Below are 18,959 nucleotides of genomic sequence, written 5' to 3' on the forward strand. Positions count from 1 at the left end.
GATCTGAGCTGTGTGTAGGATCCTGAAAGGTTATTTTGTGTAATGTGTCAGGTGTTCATATTATATTCCAGCTAAATTACATAGCAAGAATGTACTGCAAGTCTAAAGATAGCTTTTCACCCTTCCAATCGTCCGTGTTATTATGCAGTACATGTCGGTTTATGACAGATCATGATGATGGAAAAAACCATGAGATGGGAGAAAAAATGAAATTGAAATGTTTTTTCATGTGCAAAACATAATACCTCTCAGGTTACAACTGTAATCTTGGTTCCCTGAGAAGGGAACTCGCGGTGCGTCGATGGCGCTTTGGGAACGCTCCTGCGTGATTGCGTCTGAAGCACTTGTGTCAACTAGTCCAATGGCGAGAGTGGGCGTCACGGGCGGGTGACGTGAAGACCACGAAAGGATTAAAGACATCCAGTTTAGAACCGCACTAGCTTTGAAAAGGGGCGGAAGCAAGTCGATCACAGGGATGTAGGGAGTATGGCAAAGTGACGCATCGCGAGTTCCCTTCTCAGGGAACTAGGGTTACAGTCGTAAAAAAATAACAAAAATTGCGACACAAACCATTCAAGTGGAATTGGTTTTCCCACATCACGTTCTGCTGAAGAATGAAAGCCATATGAGTTCCCTTTTTTAAGGGAACTCGCGCTGCGTCGTCGACGCTTTAGGAACCCCCCTGCGAATTTGCGTCTGAAGCACGTATGTCAACTAGTCCAATGGCGAGAGTGAACTTCATGGGCGGATGACGTCACGACCAGGAAAGGATAAAAGCACATCCGGTCTGACCCCGATCTACGGTCTCCACGAGAGATCGTACTTCGGCTGGTGGCCAGGGTGACCTGAGGGTGACGGTGTGGTCTAATACGCCGATGATACGTCCTCGGCCCACACCCCCCTCTCAAGTGTTGCAACCCGTGAGCGTTCCGACGATGCCCGCGGTGGTGGCTACCATCACTTTTGCTAGAGCATTGTCCACGAGACATGCCTACGCGTTGCAGTGGAACCTCTTCGTCAACTGGTGCTCTTCTTGCCGTGAAGACCCCAGAAATTGCCCGATCAGTGTCGTGCTTTCCTTCCTGCAAGAAGGGTTGGAGCGAAGGCTGTCTCCCTCAACCCTGAAAGTGTATGTTGCCACTATCGCCGCACATTACGACACAGTCGAAGGTAAGTCCGTGGGAAAGCACGACCTGGTCATCAGGTTCCTGAGAGGAGCGAGGAGACTGAATCCATCTCGCCCTCCTCTCGCTCCCTCTTGGGACCTCTCAGTGGTTTTAACTGCCCTCCAGAGTGCTCCCTTTGAGCCTCTGCAATCAGTGGAGCTTAAGTTCCTGTCAATTAAGACAGCACTCCTGGTTGCATTGGCTTCCATTAAGAGGGTAGGGGACTTGCAGGCATTTTCCATTGACGAAGCGTGCCTGGAATTCGGGCCGGCCTATTCTCACGTGATCCTGAGACCCCGGCCTGGATATGTGCCCAAGGTTCCTTTCGAGACCAGGTGGTGAAACAGCAAGCGGTGCCCCTGGAGGAGGCAGACCCAGCCTTGGCACTGCTCTGTCCGGTACGTGCCCTCTGTGCTTACGTAGACAGAACGCAGTGTTTCAGGACCTCAGACCAGCTCTTTGTCTGTTATGGTGGGAAGCTGAAGGGAAATTCTCTCTCCAAGCAAAGGTTGTCTCACTGGATAGTGGACGCCATTGTTTTGGCATACCAGCAGCCAGGTTGACCATGCCCCCTTGGTGTGAAGGCCCACTCCACCCGGAGTGTGGCTTCCTCTTGGGCTCTAGCGCAGAGCTGCAGGCTGGGCGACACCAAACACGTTTGCGACATTCTACAATCTCCGAGTGGAGCCAGTGTCCTCTCATGTACTCGCTTCAACCAGCCGGTACTAGGGCCTGCTCAGGTGTCTTCGCTTGCTCGCCATTCCACTCCACGGACTGGATACGTGCGATACTCTCCTCAGGTGAGCCTCCCTGAGAAGCCCTGAGTTCCTCCAGCACTGTTGACGTCAACGCCAGAGTTATGCCACCGCCAGCTTTCGCGATTGCGACACCCCAGTGTTTTTCCATATGCAGCCCCCTTCCGGCTCATATGTGTATTCTGTAAGTGAGTTCAGTCTCGGCTCCTCAGCGAAGAAACATATCTGCATGTTGCCAGCGTACTTCCTTATATACCCACAAGGTAAGGTGGAGTTACGCTATGCAAATTCTGCAGACCCATGGCATTTCTTTGCCATTGGCTCGTTTTTAAATTCTCGAAGATGATAGGCTTTCTAAGCGAAACCCCATTCGTCGTCACTGACGTAACGTCTCTGTTCCCTACTCAGGGAACGATGGTTACATACATAACTGAGACGTTACAGTCGTAACCTGAGACGTTTTGGGTTAATTATTGCTTTAAATAAATATATAAAGCAGCAACAAAACTGCAGTTTTAGAATTCAGGAAGTGTTTAATTGAAAAAAAAAAAAAGCAATTCCATTTTTTGTTAACCCTTTCGCACGTACGATCACACCGGTGTGATCAGTCTTGGCTGGTCCCTGGAGCGTATGATCACACCGGTGTGATTAGAACGGTCAGCGCATCACGTGATCAACTGCTAAATTCAAATGTGCTTTCGCGCGTTGGCTGGCGCTGAGCCAGAGATGGACGTGCTCGCGCTTGTCATATATATCACAACTATTCAGTGTTTTCAACCACATAATGTTTATTTTAGGTTTCAGGCATTTAAAATCACATAAGTACTAGCAAACCACTGAATTTGAGTTTGTAAAATACACACAGATGTCTATGGAAGCGCCAATAATAATCCTTTCCATTATAATAAGACGACATGTTTTATTCATACCAGATACACAATGTGTAAGTAGCTTTACATTTTACCCTATTCTTCTCCCAGTTAACCTGCCACTTACTTTCATGTATTTCGTGAGAAGTGGAGGAATTGACGTGTTGTAAATCCAGCACAAACTAACATGGCGCCGCCCATCGCGCATACAGCTCAACTAACGCGATCGTTATAAAAGTGTTTAAACAACCAAACACATCCACATGCACATATTTGACAATTGGAATATCTGTGTTTCATGCTATATCTAACATATTTTTTAATATTTTGAATCAAAAACAGAAAATTACATAAAAGCAGATCATCATTCATTCAGCGCTGTGTTGTGTTTGCGCTGTGTCACGTGACAAGCAATGACGCGTCACCATGGAAACGATAAAGTGACAGGTTCTAAATAACGGTTGCCTTGAAAAACTCACGCTGGGGGGTCAGTTAGAATATTTTAAACTTACGTGTGAAAGGGTTAATACTGGCACACAAATTTCACATTTAAAGTCATAAATTATGAATGAAGTTTGAAAGGCTTAAAACTGTTTGAAAATTGTTCAGCCAAAAATTAAAACTTACCCTCATGTTGTTCCAAAGTTTCCAAAGTTTTGTTGAACACAAAAGAAGACATTTTAAAGAATGTTGTTAACCAGACAGTTGGTGGCACCCATTGACTTCCATTGTTTGTTTTTTCCTACTATATAACTTAATGGGTGCCTTCAACTGTCTGGTTTCCAACATTCTTTAAAATATCTTCTTTTGTGTTCAACAGAAGAAATAAACTCATACAGGTTCAGAACAACATGAGGGTAAGTAAGTAATGACAAAATTCGTTTTTATTTTTTTTATTTTTTTGGTGAACTATCCCTTTAGGTTTACTGGAAAGTACTCAGCTATTTATTTACATGTAATATTTTAATGGACAATGTTTGAGACTCTCCTTTGCAAGGCCCAGAAAAACTGTACAATGGGTTACAGGCAAAAGTCTGTCCATGTTCAAGTTCAAATTTAAGAATGACTCTGGAGCCCTTGTATAAGACGTTGTCAAGTTAATTTTTATGCAGGATACTCTAGGACAACGGATATCCACTTTAAGCTCCCACATGTAACAATCCATGTGACATATAAAGGTTAAGCTAGTGGAAGTCGACCCAGCTCGCATCAAACATATCTAGATTTCATTACACATCAATCAAAGTATCTTTGTGGGAATCCTTTAACTGTGAAATGGATCTCTGCCATGTGAGAGAATGGCCTTTAGTTCTTCTGGTTATGGAGAGGAGGAGTTAGTGTCTGGGTGGCATGTATGAGAAGAATTTGTACAGTGCTGCTTGCCCTGAAATGACTGTTAACCCAAAAGTAATGATGTCATTCTTTTTGTGTGTTGGGTTTTCGTCCCCAAAAAGACAATGATCTGCTGTTGGGATGAATGAGCGGCCCAAGGACACAATTAAACTCCCTGCTCCTATTGGGGAAATATTTGGCTCTTCTTTGGTTTGATCTCAGTTGGATGCCACAGGCTAAAGAGGCTGCCCATTCAGGACTGGATTGTTAGTGCCGACGTGTGTGGCTTAGAACGAGATGAGGGGCCAAAGGATCGGACAGCAGGGATTCATCCACATTGATACGTCCATGTGATCTATATTTTCCCCTCTGTTCCTCCACTTGCTGGCCCAAATGAAAAAGACCATTTTGCCACAGAAATACTGTTTAACTCTTACCCCGACATTGACAGAATTTTCCATCATTTTTGAGACAACGCTTCCCCGCCATTGACAGAATATTCCGCCCTTTTCGTGTTTTCACTGTTATTATTCATCTTCTGAAAGAGGACAGCATCTCTGAATCAAAACAGGCAAAAATGAGTAGAAACAAGCGATAAAAGCATTGCTTATGCACAATTTTTTTTTAATGTTTTTTTTTATGAAACTTATCCACATTTAAGTGTTGATATAAAGATTGTAGAAAGATGGTCATGGTCAATGTCATAACTTTGCTTATTTTGGAATAGTGACCTCGAAATAGAGCAGAAGAATAATGCAAATAAAAATGTTCATAAGCCACACACACACACACACACACACACACACACACACACACACACACACACACACACACACACACACACACACACACACACTATATTGCCAAAAGCTTTGGGACATCTGCCTCTACATGCACATGAACTGATATCCCATTCTCAATCCGTAGGGTTTAATATGGAGTTGGCCAACCTTTTGCAGCTATAACAGCTTCAACTCTTCTGAGAAGGCTTTCCACAAGGTTTAGGAGTGTGTTTATGGGAATTTTTTACCATTCTTCTAGAAGCGCATTTGTGTGGTCAGGCACTGATGTCCTCCGCTCTAATTCATTCCAAAGGTGTTCTATCGGGTTGAGGTCAGGACTCTGTGCTGGCCAGTCAAGTTCCTCCACACCAAACTCGCTCATCCATGTCTATATAGACATTGCTTTGTGCACTGGTGCGCTGTCAAACTCTTCCCACAAGGTTGGGAGCATGAAATTGTCCAAAATGTCTGGGTATGCTAAAGCATTAAGAGATCCTTTCACTGGAACTAAGGGGCCAAGCCCAACCCCTGAAAAACAACCCCACACCATAATACCCACTCCACCAAACTTCAAACTCGTCCATCGGATTGCCAGACAGAGAAGCATGATTCTCCAGAAAACACGTCTCCACTGCTCTAGAGTTCAGTGGCGGCGTGCTTTACACCACTGCATCCGAGACTTTGCATTGCACTTGGTGATGTGAGGCTAGGATGCATCTGAAAATTTCACAAATGGACTTATTGCACAGGTGGCAACCTATCACTGTATCACGCTTGAATTCACTGAGCTTCTGAGAGCGACCCATTCTTTCACAAATGTTTGCAGACACATTTCACTGCATGCCTGGGTGATTTATTTTATACAAATATAAAGAAGTGATTGGAACACCTGAATTTAATGATTTGGAGGGGTGTCCAAATACTTTTGCCAAGATAGTAATATATCTTTCTTTGTCTTTTTTCTTTCTTTAATTCTGCCCTCTTCTCATTTGTGTCGGGGTGTTTTGATGATGATCAGTTGCTTCTGTGGTTCATGGAAACCTCAGTGTTTCGAAGACTACAGTCAGAGCTGTGAAGCAAGCTCAGCACTATTTGGCCCACCAGAGACTGCACTGGAACCAAAAGGCAGTGATATGTTATTTTAGCTCAAGGCTAATATGGTCACAGTAAAATATTTGGAGATGTGTCGTCTGATAGGAGTGTCCAAGTCAAAAATGCAGTCTTTATCACAATAGAAGACATCATTATAGTCTGTTTGATACTTGAAAGTGCTACCCAAGATCAATGGCTTTTGATGGTCTTTTTTGAACATTCTATTGACTATAAGTAACTTTGCAACTACAAGTCAACTTACTCTCATTAGAGTTTTAGTGGACTGTCTGCTTAATATCTGCAAACTCTTTATTGTGAAGTTCCTCCAACAGACACTCTACTGACTATAAGTAACTTTGCAACTACATGTCAACTTATTCTAACCATACCAGTCTACTAATACTCTACTAACACTATAATGAGAGTTAGTAGACATGTAGGTGTGCAATGTTACTTATAGACAACAGAATGTGTTAAAGGGGCCATCAAAATAAAGTGAAACCAAATGTGACAATATCAAAAAATAAATAAATAAATAATGTTTAATTATTGGTGTTATGTCGTAAGAAATTTTAGATGTGCAGTGTATCATTAAATTATCTAATTATCAGCTGTTTGGGAACCATTGATAATTTAATGATACACTGCACCTCTAAAATTTATTTAGCATGTTAATCATTCATTCACATGCCACCACGGATTTTTAAACGTAGTGGATTTAGCTTCCATAAAAATAATGTTTTGTGTACCTTTGCCTTTTTTTAAGATTACTGTAGTTAAATGTATGTATTAGTCTAAAAATCAACCATTCATATAAATTCTAAATATGGTCAGTCCAATCGAGTCACACTCTGTTATCATCCACCTACTCTAATGTCGCTCCTTTTCTCTTTTTTAACACAAAAGGAGTATTAATGAATATATATATTAAGATAGGATTTGTTAAATTTAATTTGACACAATAATTAGTCAACAAGGTGCATTTGATGCTTGACCCATGAATCAGCAGTTACCCAGGCAGGCAGCCAGGAATAATAAAGGGACTAGCTCGAGTCCCATGGTCGCCTGGCTGTGTTGTGTAGAAAAAGAAAGTTCTCTGATTGTTTTTGCTCTGGTTTTGTCTTACTGTCTCATTAGAGGTGAAGTCAGGCCTCAGCCCTCAACAACAACTCAGAGGAGGAGTCTAGTCATTAAAAAGGCACTTGTAAACCTAAGGGGAGGGGGAACCTGTCATGCTCATCAATGGATGACTTACAGTCCATAATTTTCCAGGCCAGAGGAGGATTATAAGGTCGCAGGACCAGTGATGACAATGGCATTTTCCAAAGCATTTTGAGGCCATCCTGTTTGACTAGATTTTTTTCTCATGCGTCATTTGCACACATTCTTCAACGGATAATTTACAACAAGAGTCTTGTAAATTACATGGCAAATAACAGAGTACAACTGGGCTAAAGGCACACCTTAAGGGAAATTTTCTTTTTCACTACTCACGTATAAGCAACATATTTTGCAAAGAAATCATAAAAACAGTTAAAAATAATAATATGAACATTCATTTGTTTAATACAATCAAAACAAGCACTTCAGAAAAGTCTGTACCATTCTGTTTATTTTGCTATATAAAATGTACTTTTATTTAATAAATACGTTTTAAAAATACAAAAGAAAATATAAAATTCTGGAAGCATCATAAACTACAAATACCATACTTTTACATATTTTTACAGTAATTGATAAACTGTAATTACCTTTAACAAAACTGAAAATCATTTACTAGATCTTTGTCTAAAAAAAATCTTGGTAACTATAACATTTCTCATTTGCAGCAAAACATATTTAAGATTTTAAAAAACTTTAAATAGTAGATCAACTTAGACCAAAAGGATCAGCCAAATTTCCGGGTGCATAGTGAACCGCTGATGTTTAGAAAAGTGTTAAGTTAGTGATTAGATGTGTTTAGAAAACCCACGCTGAGACAGGAAGAATCTCATTTCCGCTTTTTCCGAATTCCTCCTAGGCTGTTTGTCCAATTTCACCAAAATAGGGACAGTATCAGCTTAGGGACAGTGCTGGGAAAAAGCTATTAAACAAAGTTTGATTCATCAAAGCATTGCAAAGTTATATTTTAATTCAAATTTGCCACATCGCCATGCTGCAATGTGTGACAGAATCAAAATACTTATTTATTCTAAATTCCTGCTGTAAGCCCGAACAATAGTAAATCAATTATTTTCTAACTCCTCTTAGGCCGTAAGTAAGACCTTCACCAAACTATGCACACATCAGCTCTAGACCATACTGGCTAAAAGTTAACAAAATAATTTTGATCTATTTAACAGTTTTGTAGATAATTTTTTTTTATATGTGTCTGGTATGACCCATTATGACTACTGTATACTGTCTATGTCTTATTTGCACAAAATCCAAACATCTCAAAACTTTGTACATACATCATGAATTTATGATGCTCGGGGGGCTAACAGCAAATTCTAAACTATCAGGCATTTCAACTGAAAGATGAAGGCTGTGATATTAAAGCAACACCAAGTAGTTTTTCAACCTTCATGATATATTTCCAAGACCCTTGTGATGGTACATCGACTTACAATACCCGAGCACAAGAAGAACTACAATATTCGACTGCTTTACGGCATACCTCACTTCCCCCCTCCCACTTCCTCAAATTCGGACGTGAGAGCCCAAATAGCGTTTGTTTGCCGGCTGGTATAGCGTATGTATGTTGTTGTCACGGCCGAAGCTAAACCGAAGGAGGCAAAGGTTTTGTCGGAGACTAGGAAGAGAAAAAGGGAGAGTGATAAAATCAAAGGCCAGACGAGGATCAATATTGGTCCAGCGTTCGCTTGCTGGCGTGAGCTAGGAGGAGGAGGGACCGATGCTGACTTGGCCGTCATGCTGTCGGTCTAGTAATAGCTACATGATAAGACGGACAAAATCATCTTTTAGGATAACTATCCTAATGACTGCAGGCTGATAGTCATGTTTGTTTATTTATTTATTTTTCTGGTGAAAGTGTCTTGCCTCAGGCTATACTGCAAATCGATTTTTCAAATTGGCAGATTCATCTATGGTAGCTTGATATTATAATATTGACGATATATGGTTATTACCTACCACACAAACATTGAATTCAATTAGCATATTATCCATTATGTGAAACGGTAGCCAAGAGTAACGTTACTATAATGACGCTGGCTTGTAAACGTGAGCTACGCGATCTTTTGACGTTTGAAAAAAATAAAATCCATGAAATGATATTCATATGACATGCTGACATATGCCACTGTACCTGGAATGAATACATTTCATATGCAACACAGGCAGTCTGCCCAAGACGTGAGAACTCCTTCTGCAGAGTTCGGGGGTATCGGCTTGTCAACAAATGCACGTATATCCCCTGGTGTAACCATGACAGATTTTTCGACAGTAGTAGAATACAATACTATTTCCCAACTGTAGGGGGAAACCGAGAGCAAAAGCTACATGGTGTTACTTTAATGTTGTCCACTGCAGAGGGAGTAGGGTAAGGAATAGGAATAAGGAATAAGGAATCTCACACCAGAAGGAATCTTTTAAGTCAAATTTGTTTAAATCTGTTTCCATCCCTTTGGAGGGAAATAAATTATCTAGTTATTGTTGTTTTGTACTGACAGCAGGGCTTGACATTAAAACCTGTAAACCTCAGTCACTCCTACTAGCCACTTTGGCGGGTTGAATTTGATATAAAATATAGGCCTATTTTTATAGGCCTACATTTTTAAATTGTAGTCTTTTAACTCTTTCGCCCTCATTGACGGAAATTTACATAATTTATGAAACAACGTTCTCCGCCATTTCCAGCTCTCCATGTTTTCACTGTTATACGGTAGGTGGTGCTATTGTGCATCTTCTGAAAGAGTATTGCATTTCCTGATCAAAACAAAGGAGAAGAAGAAGCAGAAACAATCGAAAGCATATGTAATCATATGCATATGTAAAATAACGCGATCATCAACATTAAACCGCATTTAAGCGGTTTAATGTTTTTTATTAAAAATGTTATCATTACGTAATGAAATTTTGACCCTGGACGAGCTATAGGGCTGTGAAGCTTTTTACGGGTGTTGATAGGCTCGATCTTCTCCATCTTTGTTTCAACCATCATTCTGAATCCGTCTTTGACAAAAACCTGATTTTCTCAGCTTTTTGCTCAAAATGTAGTTTTTTTAAACGAAACTTACCCACATTCAAGTGTTGATAAAAAAGATTGCACGAAGCTAGAATTACCCTTTCGGTAACACTTTACTTGAAGGGGTGTGCATAAGACTGGCATGACACCTTCATAATCATGAATATGAAGGAGGTTTTATGCATGTTTATGACAACTGTCATTAAGTGTCATTCACTCAATTATGATTTTTTTTAATGCAAATATGACATTGTTTGAGATTTCTTTGTTATGACAACTTGACATAAACCAATACATCATAACCTGTCAGTGTCATAACAGCTTGACAATACCAAGACAACATAAATTGTCATAAATATGTCATAAACATGACATAGCAGATTCATTATCAAACTTAAGAAACCACGGTAACACTTTATTTTACAGTGTTTGTGATACAGAGTAGTTAATTAATTACTTAGTAGTATACATTGTAATAACATGTAATAAAATGTAATTAACATGTAATTAAGTTATGGAACAGCTTGTACTTACAGATTGTAATTATGCACATGTAATAGGTAGGGCTGTAACGATACAGCAAACCCACGATTCGGTTCGTATCCCGATTTCTGACCCACGATTCGATACAAACCGCGATTCTTGCGAGGAGGGAGGATTTTAAAAGCCAAATAAATAAATAAATAAATAGCTAAAGCTATAACTCTGTTTTCTTGTTACAAAATACTTTTGAAAAACTAACAGAACTATACTCCATTGTGGAGATGATTCGAGCATGTTAAAAATTCTTCTGAGGTAACCGAGGCTTACTGTCTGTGCTGTAAACTACAAATAATATATTGCCTATTCCGCATGACCCGCATCTCAATCGCAGGAATAACGCTTGCCACAAAGTGAACGCGCCTATATAGAGAAATGCACACTTCCTACGAATTAGCCTAAGCAGCCATTTCTTTATGTTTTGAATTAACGTTAAATCAAGTAAAAGTATTTCAAGCTTTCTATATAAGTTTCGATTCGTTTATGAGGTGAGCTCCAGTTCACGCGCGCGCCGGTGCCACACACACACACACACACATACAGGCAAACACCGCGCGCTTTGCTCACTTGCTCTGGTGTTTGCTTGTGTGTGTGTGTGTGTGTGTGTGTGTGTGTGTGTGTGTGTGTGTGCTCGCGTGTGTGCGTGTGGGGGAGAGGTGCGATTTTTTTATAATAATCAAATGATACCCAGCGATCTTCGAATATTATTTTTGCTTGAAATTCCCATACCTAAAATGTAAAAGACCCCGTCACAGCCCTAGGATCTATTCTGGACGAGAAAGATAAGTCTGGGAAGGGGTGTGTCGATCGCGATCTGCCTTCTCACACCGCAACACAGGTTCGTGGATCTGAGTGTCGCGATTTCGGTTTAATATCGTAAATCGTTACAGCCCTAGTAATAGGTAGCTACTGTTACAGTAACAAGCCGGGTCGGTTACATAGTAGGAAAAAAAGATACTATGGAAGTCAATGGGGTCCAGCAACTGTCTGGTCACCAACATTCTTCAAAATATCTTCTTTTGTGTTCAACAGAAGAAAGAAACACATACAGGTTTGAAACAACTTGAGGGTGAGTAAATGACAGAATTTTCATTTTTGGGTGAACTATCCCTTTAAATCACTTAAATCAAGTCACTACACATAACAACATAGATGTTTTAAAAAAATACAAACTATTCTTTTTTTATATTTCAGCATAAACATACATTGCTAGACAGATAATGAATGTAATCTAGCTAACATTTATAATTTATTTACGGCTGAAATGTTGCATGTATATGTAACAAGCAAAGTATTTATCATAATACTTTAAATAACATTAGATCATACATTGTGTCAGAAAGATATCAGCTCTGCCGTTTTTCTGAAAAAGAAAAAAAGAAAAATCTGGTCTCAGATCTGGATACATTCGACCAAGTCAAAAACTGTTGTCTAGTTAACCTGTGTAAATTAGAAACAGGAGCGTAGTGGAAAACAGGAAAGGGGAAAGACGGGAAGTGTGGGTCTTAGCCTGGAACTAAAAGTTAACACCATTCCTTTCCTGTAATCTATGACTGGAAAACTAGGTGTGGTAATATTTGTTGATTTATGTTACGTCAATTATGTTGCAATCTGGTATCATCACTTACTTGATTTACTGATGAAATAACAACCGGAAGACATTAATTCTCGCACATTTTTTTCACGACACTGACGGGAAAAAGGCTCCGTAACAATATAATTGTGTTATGTAACTTAATATGTCTACTTTGCGAGGGACTGGAAACATCTCAAGACTGATGCATTAATTTGCTTATAGCAATCTGATTGCTAACTAATCTTTGTTTTTCTTAGTAAATAAGAGATTTAGGAATGCTTTGGAGGCTCTTCCGGGGTCTGAAAGATACCAATGACTTCCAGATTTGCAATGGAAAATGTCCCTGTGTTATTTTAGACCATTTTGGAAACAAACACTTGTCAGAGCTGTAGCCTAGCAGTTAGGATATGTGCTTACACACAGAAATAGTTTACTGGGGGAAAAAAAAATTAGGTCATCATTAACTCGCCTTCCTGTCATTCCAATCCCCTTTGACATTTTTTTCTTTCTTTTTTCTTTTCATTAAGTTGTTCTTTTCCCAAACAACAAAAGTGTTTCATAAAAGTAGTCCATATGTCTTTTCTATATGCCAAGTGTTCTAAAGCCATGCGATGACTTTAGAACTCTGTTGTTTAAGGGACAGTTGCTGGATATTTACAGAAAGTCTTGTCCTTGCCCAGGACGGAGGGGGCCAACTCACAAAAATGTTATCCCAGGCCCCATCATTTTTAGTGACGGCCCTGATCAGGAGTGTATGAAAAAGAATTAAAATGATCAGTTTGACCTTTGTTTCTACCAAAGTTTTGTACGATGTAATGATTATGTCTCACAAGAAATGAATGCAGATGTAAAAGTCGTGGGCAGTCAGTTATGAAGTTAAGGTCTTAAAGGGATAGTTCACCCCAAAATTAACATTGTTTCATTAATTACTCACCCACTTGTCGTTCGACTGAACACAAATAAAGATTTAGTCCAAGTTTCCCTGAAGAGACTTGATTACTTTATATGATGAACAGATTTAATTTAGGCTTTTGTTAACATTTAAACATTGATCAGCGAACATAAACAGAAGCTCAACCGAACCGTCTTGAAAAACCTCATTGGTTTTTGCGGAAGCTCAAACGTGTTGCGTAACAGTTTGTTGCACATTAAGCGAGCATGCTTGAGCCTTCATTTACCACAACTGATTTGTCAGTTGGTGAATGTTTATATGTGAATAAAACCCTAAATTCAAACTGTTAATTATATGAAGCAAAAGTGTCTCTTCAGAAAATTTGGACAAAACCGCTCAATTCATATGGATTAGTTTTACGATCTCTATGAACTTTTTGAAGCATCAAAGTGGTAGTGGGGTTGCTGTCTATGGAGGGACAGAAAGCTCTCAGATTTCATTAAAAAGATCTTCATTTGTGGTCCGAAGATAAATGAAAGTCTTATGGGTTTGAAACAACATGAGGGTGAGTAATTAATTAAAGAATTTTCAATTTTGGGTGAACTGTCCCTTTAATGGCATGCCCCTGACAAAAAAGAGAAAAGAAACACTTCTTGAAGAAAATGGAAAAATCTGCTGATAAACGATTATATCAAGTCCAACAGTCACCACGTGGCAATATGGGTCAGTAGGGTAATGATGGACACACTGTACATTGAACGACATGGCTGTAGCTTATGACGCTATAAGATGGTGTGCGGAAATATGTGACCCAGTCTTTTCCTCGCTGACTGTCTAAATGGTAGAGTGATGAGTGAAAGAGAGGAGAAGGAGGAGGAGAAGAGGAGGAGCAGCCAAGCCAGCTGGAGCACTGGAGAGTTTGCATACCTTTTATGTTACCACCCCTACTGACTCTTTCTTCTGGACTGCTTCCAGGACTCTCTCCAGCCCTCTATCCCCGACTTCCTCTCGCTCTCTCCCTTCCTCCCCACCCCCATAACTGAAATAGTCTCCTAAAGGATTGAAAAGGATTGAGTCATCCTTTCTGTCCGGTTTCCTGTGGTCACATAAAGTTAATTTTAGCAAGGGCAGCCAAGCAGATATGCATGCAAGTGTCATTACCGAGAGGGATGAAGACTTGAGATTAAAATCTGGATTCATTAGAGAGAAAAACTCAGTTCATTTCCACAGAAATGGGTGGGGAGTAGTCTCTTTGTGTCCGTCTTCTGTTGAATTAGCTGTCTGAAAGTTTGCGTCTGACTTCTTTCCTTGTTTGCGCGTGTGTTTAGGTTTGTGTGTGTGTGTGGATTCAGGGGTCACCAATGAAACCGCTGGGGTTCGCTTTTCTTTCCTTTTTCTTTTTTTTCCCGTGGCTTTAGTGGAGGAATGTTGGCATAAAGTTTGGCTGGGGGGAAGGCAGTGAGTGGCGTCTCAAGTGCTGGCATTTGTTTCATTTCAGCTGTAATGAGTCTTGCCCTGTCATGAGAGACATTTCTGGCTTCGAACTACTAACTTCAAAGCTAGGCTTTTGAAAGTAAGAAAAACTTTCAACAAGTCCTCACATGAAACTCGTTCAAGACTCTAAAAAGTTAAGGTTTAGACAGCCGAGAAGCTTTGCTCTGTCCCGTCCTATCGCCATCTCCACTTCAGAGGAAACAAACGAGCTGCTAAAAACGAGCCGCTCTCCTTTCAAGAGCAAAAAGAAACTGAAGCTATGCAGAAGGGGGGGAAGAAAAGTTAAGGCTGTGCGTGCGTATGACTGCGCGTCTGTGTATGTGTGCCTGTTGGTGTGTGTGCGTGTGTGAGGGGTGTGTGAGTGTGTGTGTGCGTCTGTGTCTGTGTGGGAATGATTACATCAGCTTGAGCTAGCTCTATGATTGGTTAGGGAAGTGTGGTTTGATTCACTACCTAAAAGCCTGTGGCTGTAACCCTTTGTGAGGGGAACAGAGGCAAGTTGTCTGCCAAGCTGGAAACAGTGCCATCTGCATGCTCTGTCCTGCGCCAAAGCTAGACAGAGAGAGATAGAGAGGGAGGGAGATTGTGACAGGTAGGATACGCTGAGCCACTGACAGGAAGAAGCATCTGCGAAGCATCGGAACTGCTTTTTTTTCCTTTTTTGGGGGTCTTTTTTCTCTCTTGTGGAGTTGTGGAGACATTCGGAGAGCGGGTTTGTCTCTCGGTGTGTGGAGGAGGACAGAGGCTGCTGGGGAAAATGCCATCGTGTTCTCCTGACTGTTGCCTGCTCAGGCCCGGGGAGGTAAGATTTCTGCTCAGCCCCAAACGCACAGCTCCTCTTGAGTACTTTTCAGAGTCCCTCTCCCCCTAGGCGACTGAAAGAGTCCGGGGAGTTGGTGTCCATCTGTAGTGGGGTGATAAATAGAACCTGTAGAATGCAACGGAAAGTCTAAAATAGAGTGTGATGGCGACGGTTACATCCAGAGTTTAAGTGAATTATGGAATTCGCTAGAGTAAATGTGGTGGGAAAGCCGTAAAGGTTGGTGTTACGGATTTATAAACATGTTCTGGGTGAGAGGATGTATGAACGATCTCATAATGGGTGAGTGATGTTGCAAATAGGAATAGAGAATTTTCTAGAAAAGCTAGTATGTGAGTGACGAAGGGGAAACAATGACACGTTACTCATTCAGTTGTCGAGCACCAAACTATTTCAAATGAAACATTTTTCTTCAGCTTTTCCTACTCGTATTAGCAAGGATGTAGTCTAGACATGGAATTTGTATGTGAAAAGACCTAGATTTGAGGGTTAATGGCTTTACACTCTGGGTCAAAGCCTTAGAAGAGTTTCAGATATTTCCTTGTTTGTAAAAATATACAGTATGTCACCTAAAATGTTGTTGTGTAGCACTATTTAATGTTTGTTTTATTTCCCGTTGGGACCCTGAAAATAAAATTGTCCTGTGACGCAGTACAATTTACCATTGTGTAGATGTGTTTTCCCAAACTAGAAATTAGTTTTCTACTTCCTCCACGTCATATCTAAGTAACAGCTAATTTTTTCCCCATCTATTTCAGATCATAAAAATCTTCAGCGAGGACGGGATGGGAAAGGTGGTGGAGATCCCAGCCGACATGACTGCACGAGACCTGTGCCAGTTTCTCGTCTATAAAAACCATTGTGTGGACGATAACAGTTGGGCGCTTGTGGAGCATCATCCATCCCTGGGACTCGGTAACTGGCTTGCTAGTTTTTTTAGGCTAGAGGGGAGCGAGTGAATTTATAGAGCCGTTTTAATGTGTCTGTGTGTGCGTCAACCACTTTAGATGCAGTAATTACAGGGTCTTTTGTGCTGGAGTTGAAATCAATGATGACCATGCAAGAGAAGAAGACAGACTTCCTTGATTCATCCTTTTATGTCCTCGGGCTGAGAGTAATTGATTAACGGTCGCCGGGGGAAATCCCGTTTCACAGAGAGACATAACAGGAAGTTAGGTTCCACAAGAGTAGAACTGGTATTGAATATGGTACTTTAGTCGAGCATTGTCATGTGTAGTTTCGTTTTGTGTTTTATGCTTCAGGACACCATTTTAAATGCGGTTTAAGACAGAACTGTTTATTTTATGGTTTCATTCTCACCAGAAAAAAAAGAATGCATCATGGTCAGCACAAACCATGTTTGCTTGCATTTTAAACCACATGGAAAGTAGTTTGAATCATATTTTCTATTACCTTGCATAGTTCTGTTCATGTTTTTTTTCTTCAGAATGAGTGCATGTCACCCTATGTTAATTTGGCTAACTTCTAGCAAGTGACTGATGAATTTGTGACTAAACACCATAGACTTGGGTGGACACATACTGTAGCCTTGAGAAGTTGATAAGCCAATGATTTTGCCATTCTAACTATTTAGAATTATATATTTAATTGCATTCTATTATTTGTAGTTAGCATTGTTGTTGTTTTCCTGCTGTTCGACCGTCTCAGAACAAACCTGCGACCGAACAGTTGAAAACGACTGCTTTTGCTCTTAGCTCTTTAAACTCAAACATGCTCAGTGGGTTTTTTTACATTGACGGTTGCTGTCAGAGTGCACGTTGCGGGCCAATCTCTAGGCTAACGCATGCTGTGTGTTAATTGGTTACCTCGAATAACCTGTGGCGAGAATGTACGGGTTTGCTAGTAGAACTAAAGTCAGTCCAAGGCAACGAGTCGTACAGGAAGTTCAGCCACCCAAATACGTGGTCTGGACAGGATTTTGTTTTCCATCCAACTATTTGTTTTGTTTGGCAAACAGATGGTTTTCTTTTTTACTTTCAACCTTTTATTTACATCCTGCTCCCCTTCTCTCTATCATCATTCTTTTGTCTTTCTTTCAATGTTCTATTTTACTTTCAGTTTCCCAATGAGGATATGACAGATCATTAGGGAATTGGGGGAAATGTTGGGGAATTTTTAAACTGTATCTTGCAAAAAGATATAGCCTACTCATAGTTTCAAGTGGTTAAACTTGAAAGTCTAAAGTCAGTTAATAGTAGGTAGCTACAGTACATTAGAATCTGTTCATGAAAAGTATTTCAGCTAATAAAGGGGGTAATATATGTTGTTTTAAATATATAACTTTCAGATATTTTTTTGTAATCATAGCACTGTTTATCTGACACAAATGCAATGGAAATCTCAATGATAGCATTCAGCTGTTAAAGGGATAGTTCACCCAAAAATGAAAGTTTTACTCACTCTCAAATAGTTCCAAATCTGTTTGAGTTTAAGATAATATACTCTTAATAATAACTAATAGAAATATAAAATAACATAATTTTTTTATATCTACTGTACGTTGAAAACATGGTCAACGGCATAATACACTAATCAAAAAGACATAATAATACCACAAAGAGATTTCTTTGCAGAGAAATCATTTGCAGATTATTAATTATTGTGTATTTTGCAGCTGGCTCAATATTTGGTATCCCAGAGACATTTATATAAATGATAAAAAAAAAATTATTCGGTAACACTTTATAATAACTGCACGCTATTAATCATTAGCTAAGCATTAGTTAATTCATAATTTATAAAGCATTGATAGACATTAAGAAGCAGTTTATAAATACAGCTATAAATGCTTTATTATTGATTTATAAGCATATCTATAACGTGTTTAATAATTGTATTTTCATACTTTATTAATTTTCAATTTATCATTTCTAAATGAAGTATTGCATTATTTACAAACCAGTTATTTAGGAGTTGTCAGTGGTTCATAAGATCACTTAGAAAGTGTAAGTAAATGACTAATACATATGTAAATGTACATTCATACATCTTAAATATTTCTATGTTCTGTATCACTGTGTTGTGTTTGTTTCCTTTTCTGTTTAGAAGATAACTTGCTTTGCTAAAATGCTTTACAAGGCATGAATAGTCCTCACTTTAGATGAGCTCACAAAAATAGTTAACTGACCACATACTAAATGCTTTATAACTACCTAAATTAATCATGAATTACAGTAGGAATACATGTTAATAAAGCATTCATTTACACACTAAGTAACTATTACTATATGTCTGAATAATAAGATGAATGAATGTACTTTTAAATAGTTTAATAATCATTTACTTACACATTCTAAGTGATCTTATGAACAACTCTTAAATAACTGGTTTGTAAATAATGCAATACTTCATTTACAAATTATAAATTGATCATTAATAAAGTATGAAAATACAATTATTAAATGCATTATATATGCTTATAAATCAAGAAT

General features: G+C 39.5%; 1 protein-coding gene across 4 annotated transcripts in view; it reads left to right on the forward strand.

Annotated features, from left to right (window-relative positions):
• The window catches only part of grb10b (growth factor receptor-bound protein 10b), a 123,374-nt gene that overhangs the window by 88,063 nt on the left and 16,352 nt on the right, over positions 1-18,959 (forward strand). For all 4 annotated transcript variants that reach the window (XM_079625838.1, XM_079625840.1, XM_079625839.1 and 1 more), the window contains one exon: positions 16,266-16,422. In XM_079625838.1, the coding sequence (XP_079481964.1) occupies positions 16,266-16,422 (157 nt within the window). The remainder of the gene's footprint in view (positions 1-16,265; positions 16,423-18,959) is intronic.

The sequence above is a fragment of the Phoxinus phoxinus genome (assembly GCF_949152265.1).
Source record: "Phoxinus phoxinus genome assembly, chromosome: 10".
Lineage (NCBI taxonomy): Eukaryota > Metazoa > Chordata > Actinopteri > Cypriniformes > Leuciscidae > Phoxinus > Phoxinus phoxinus.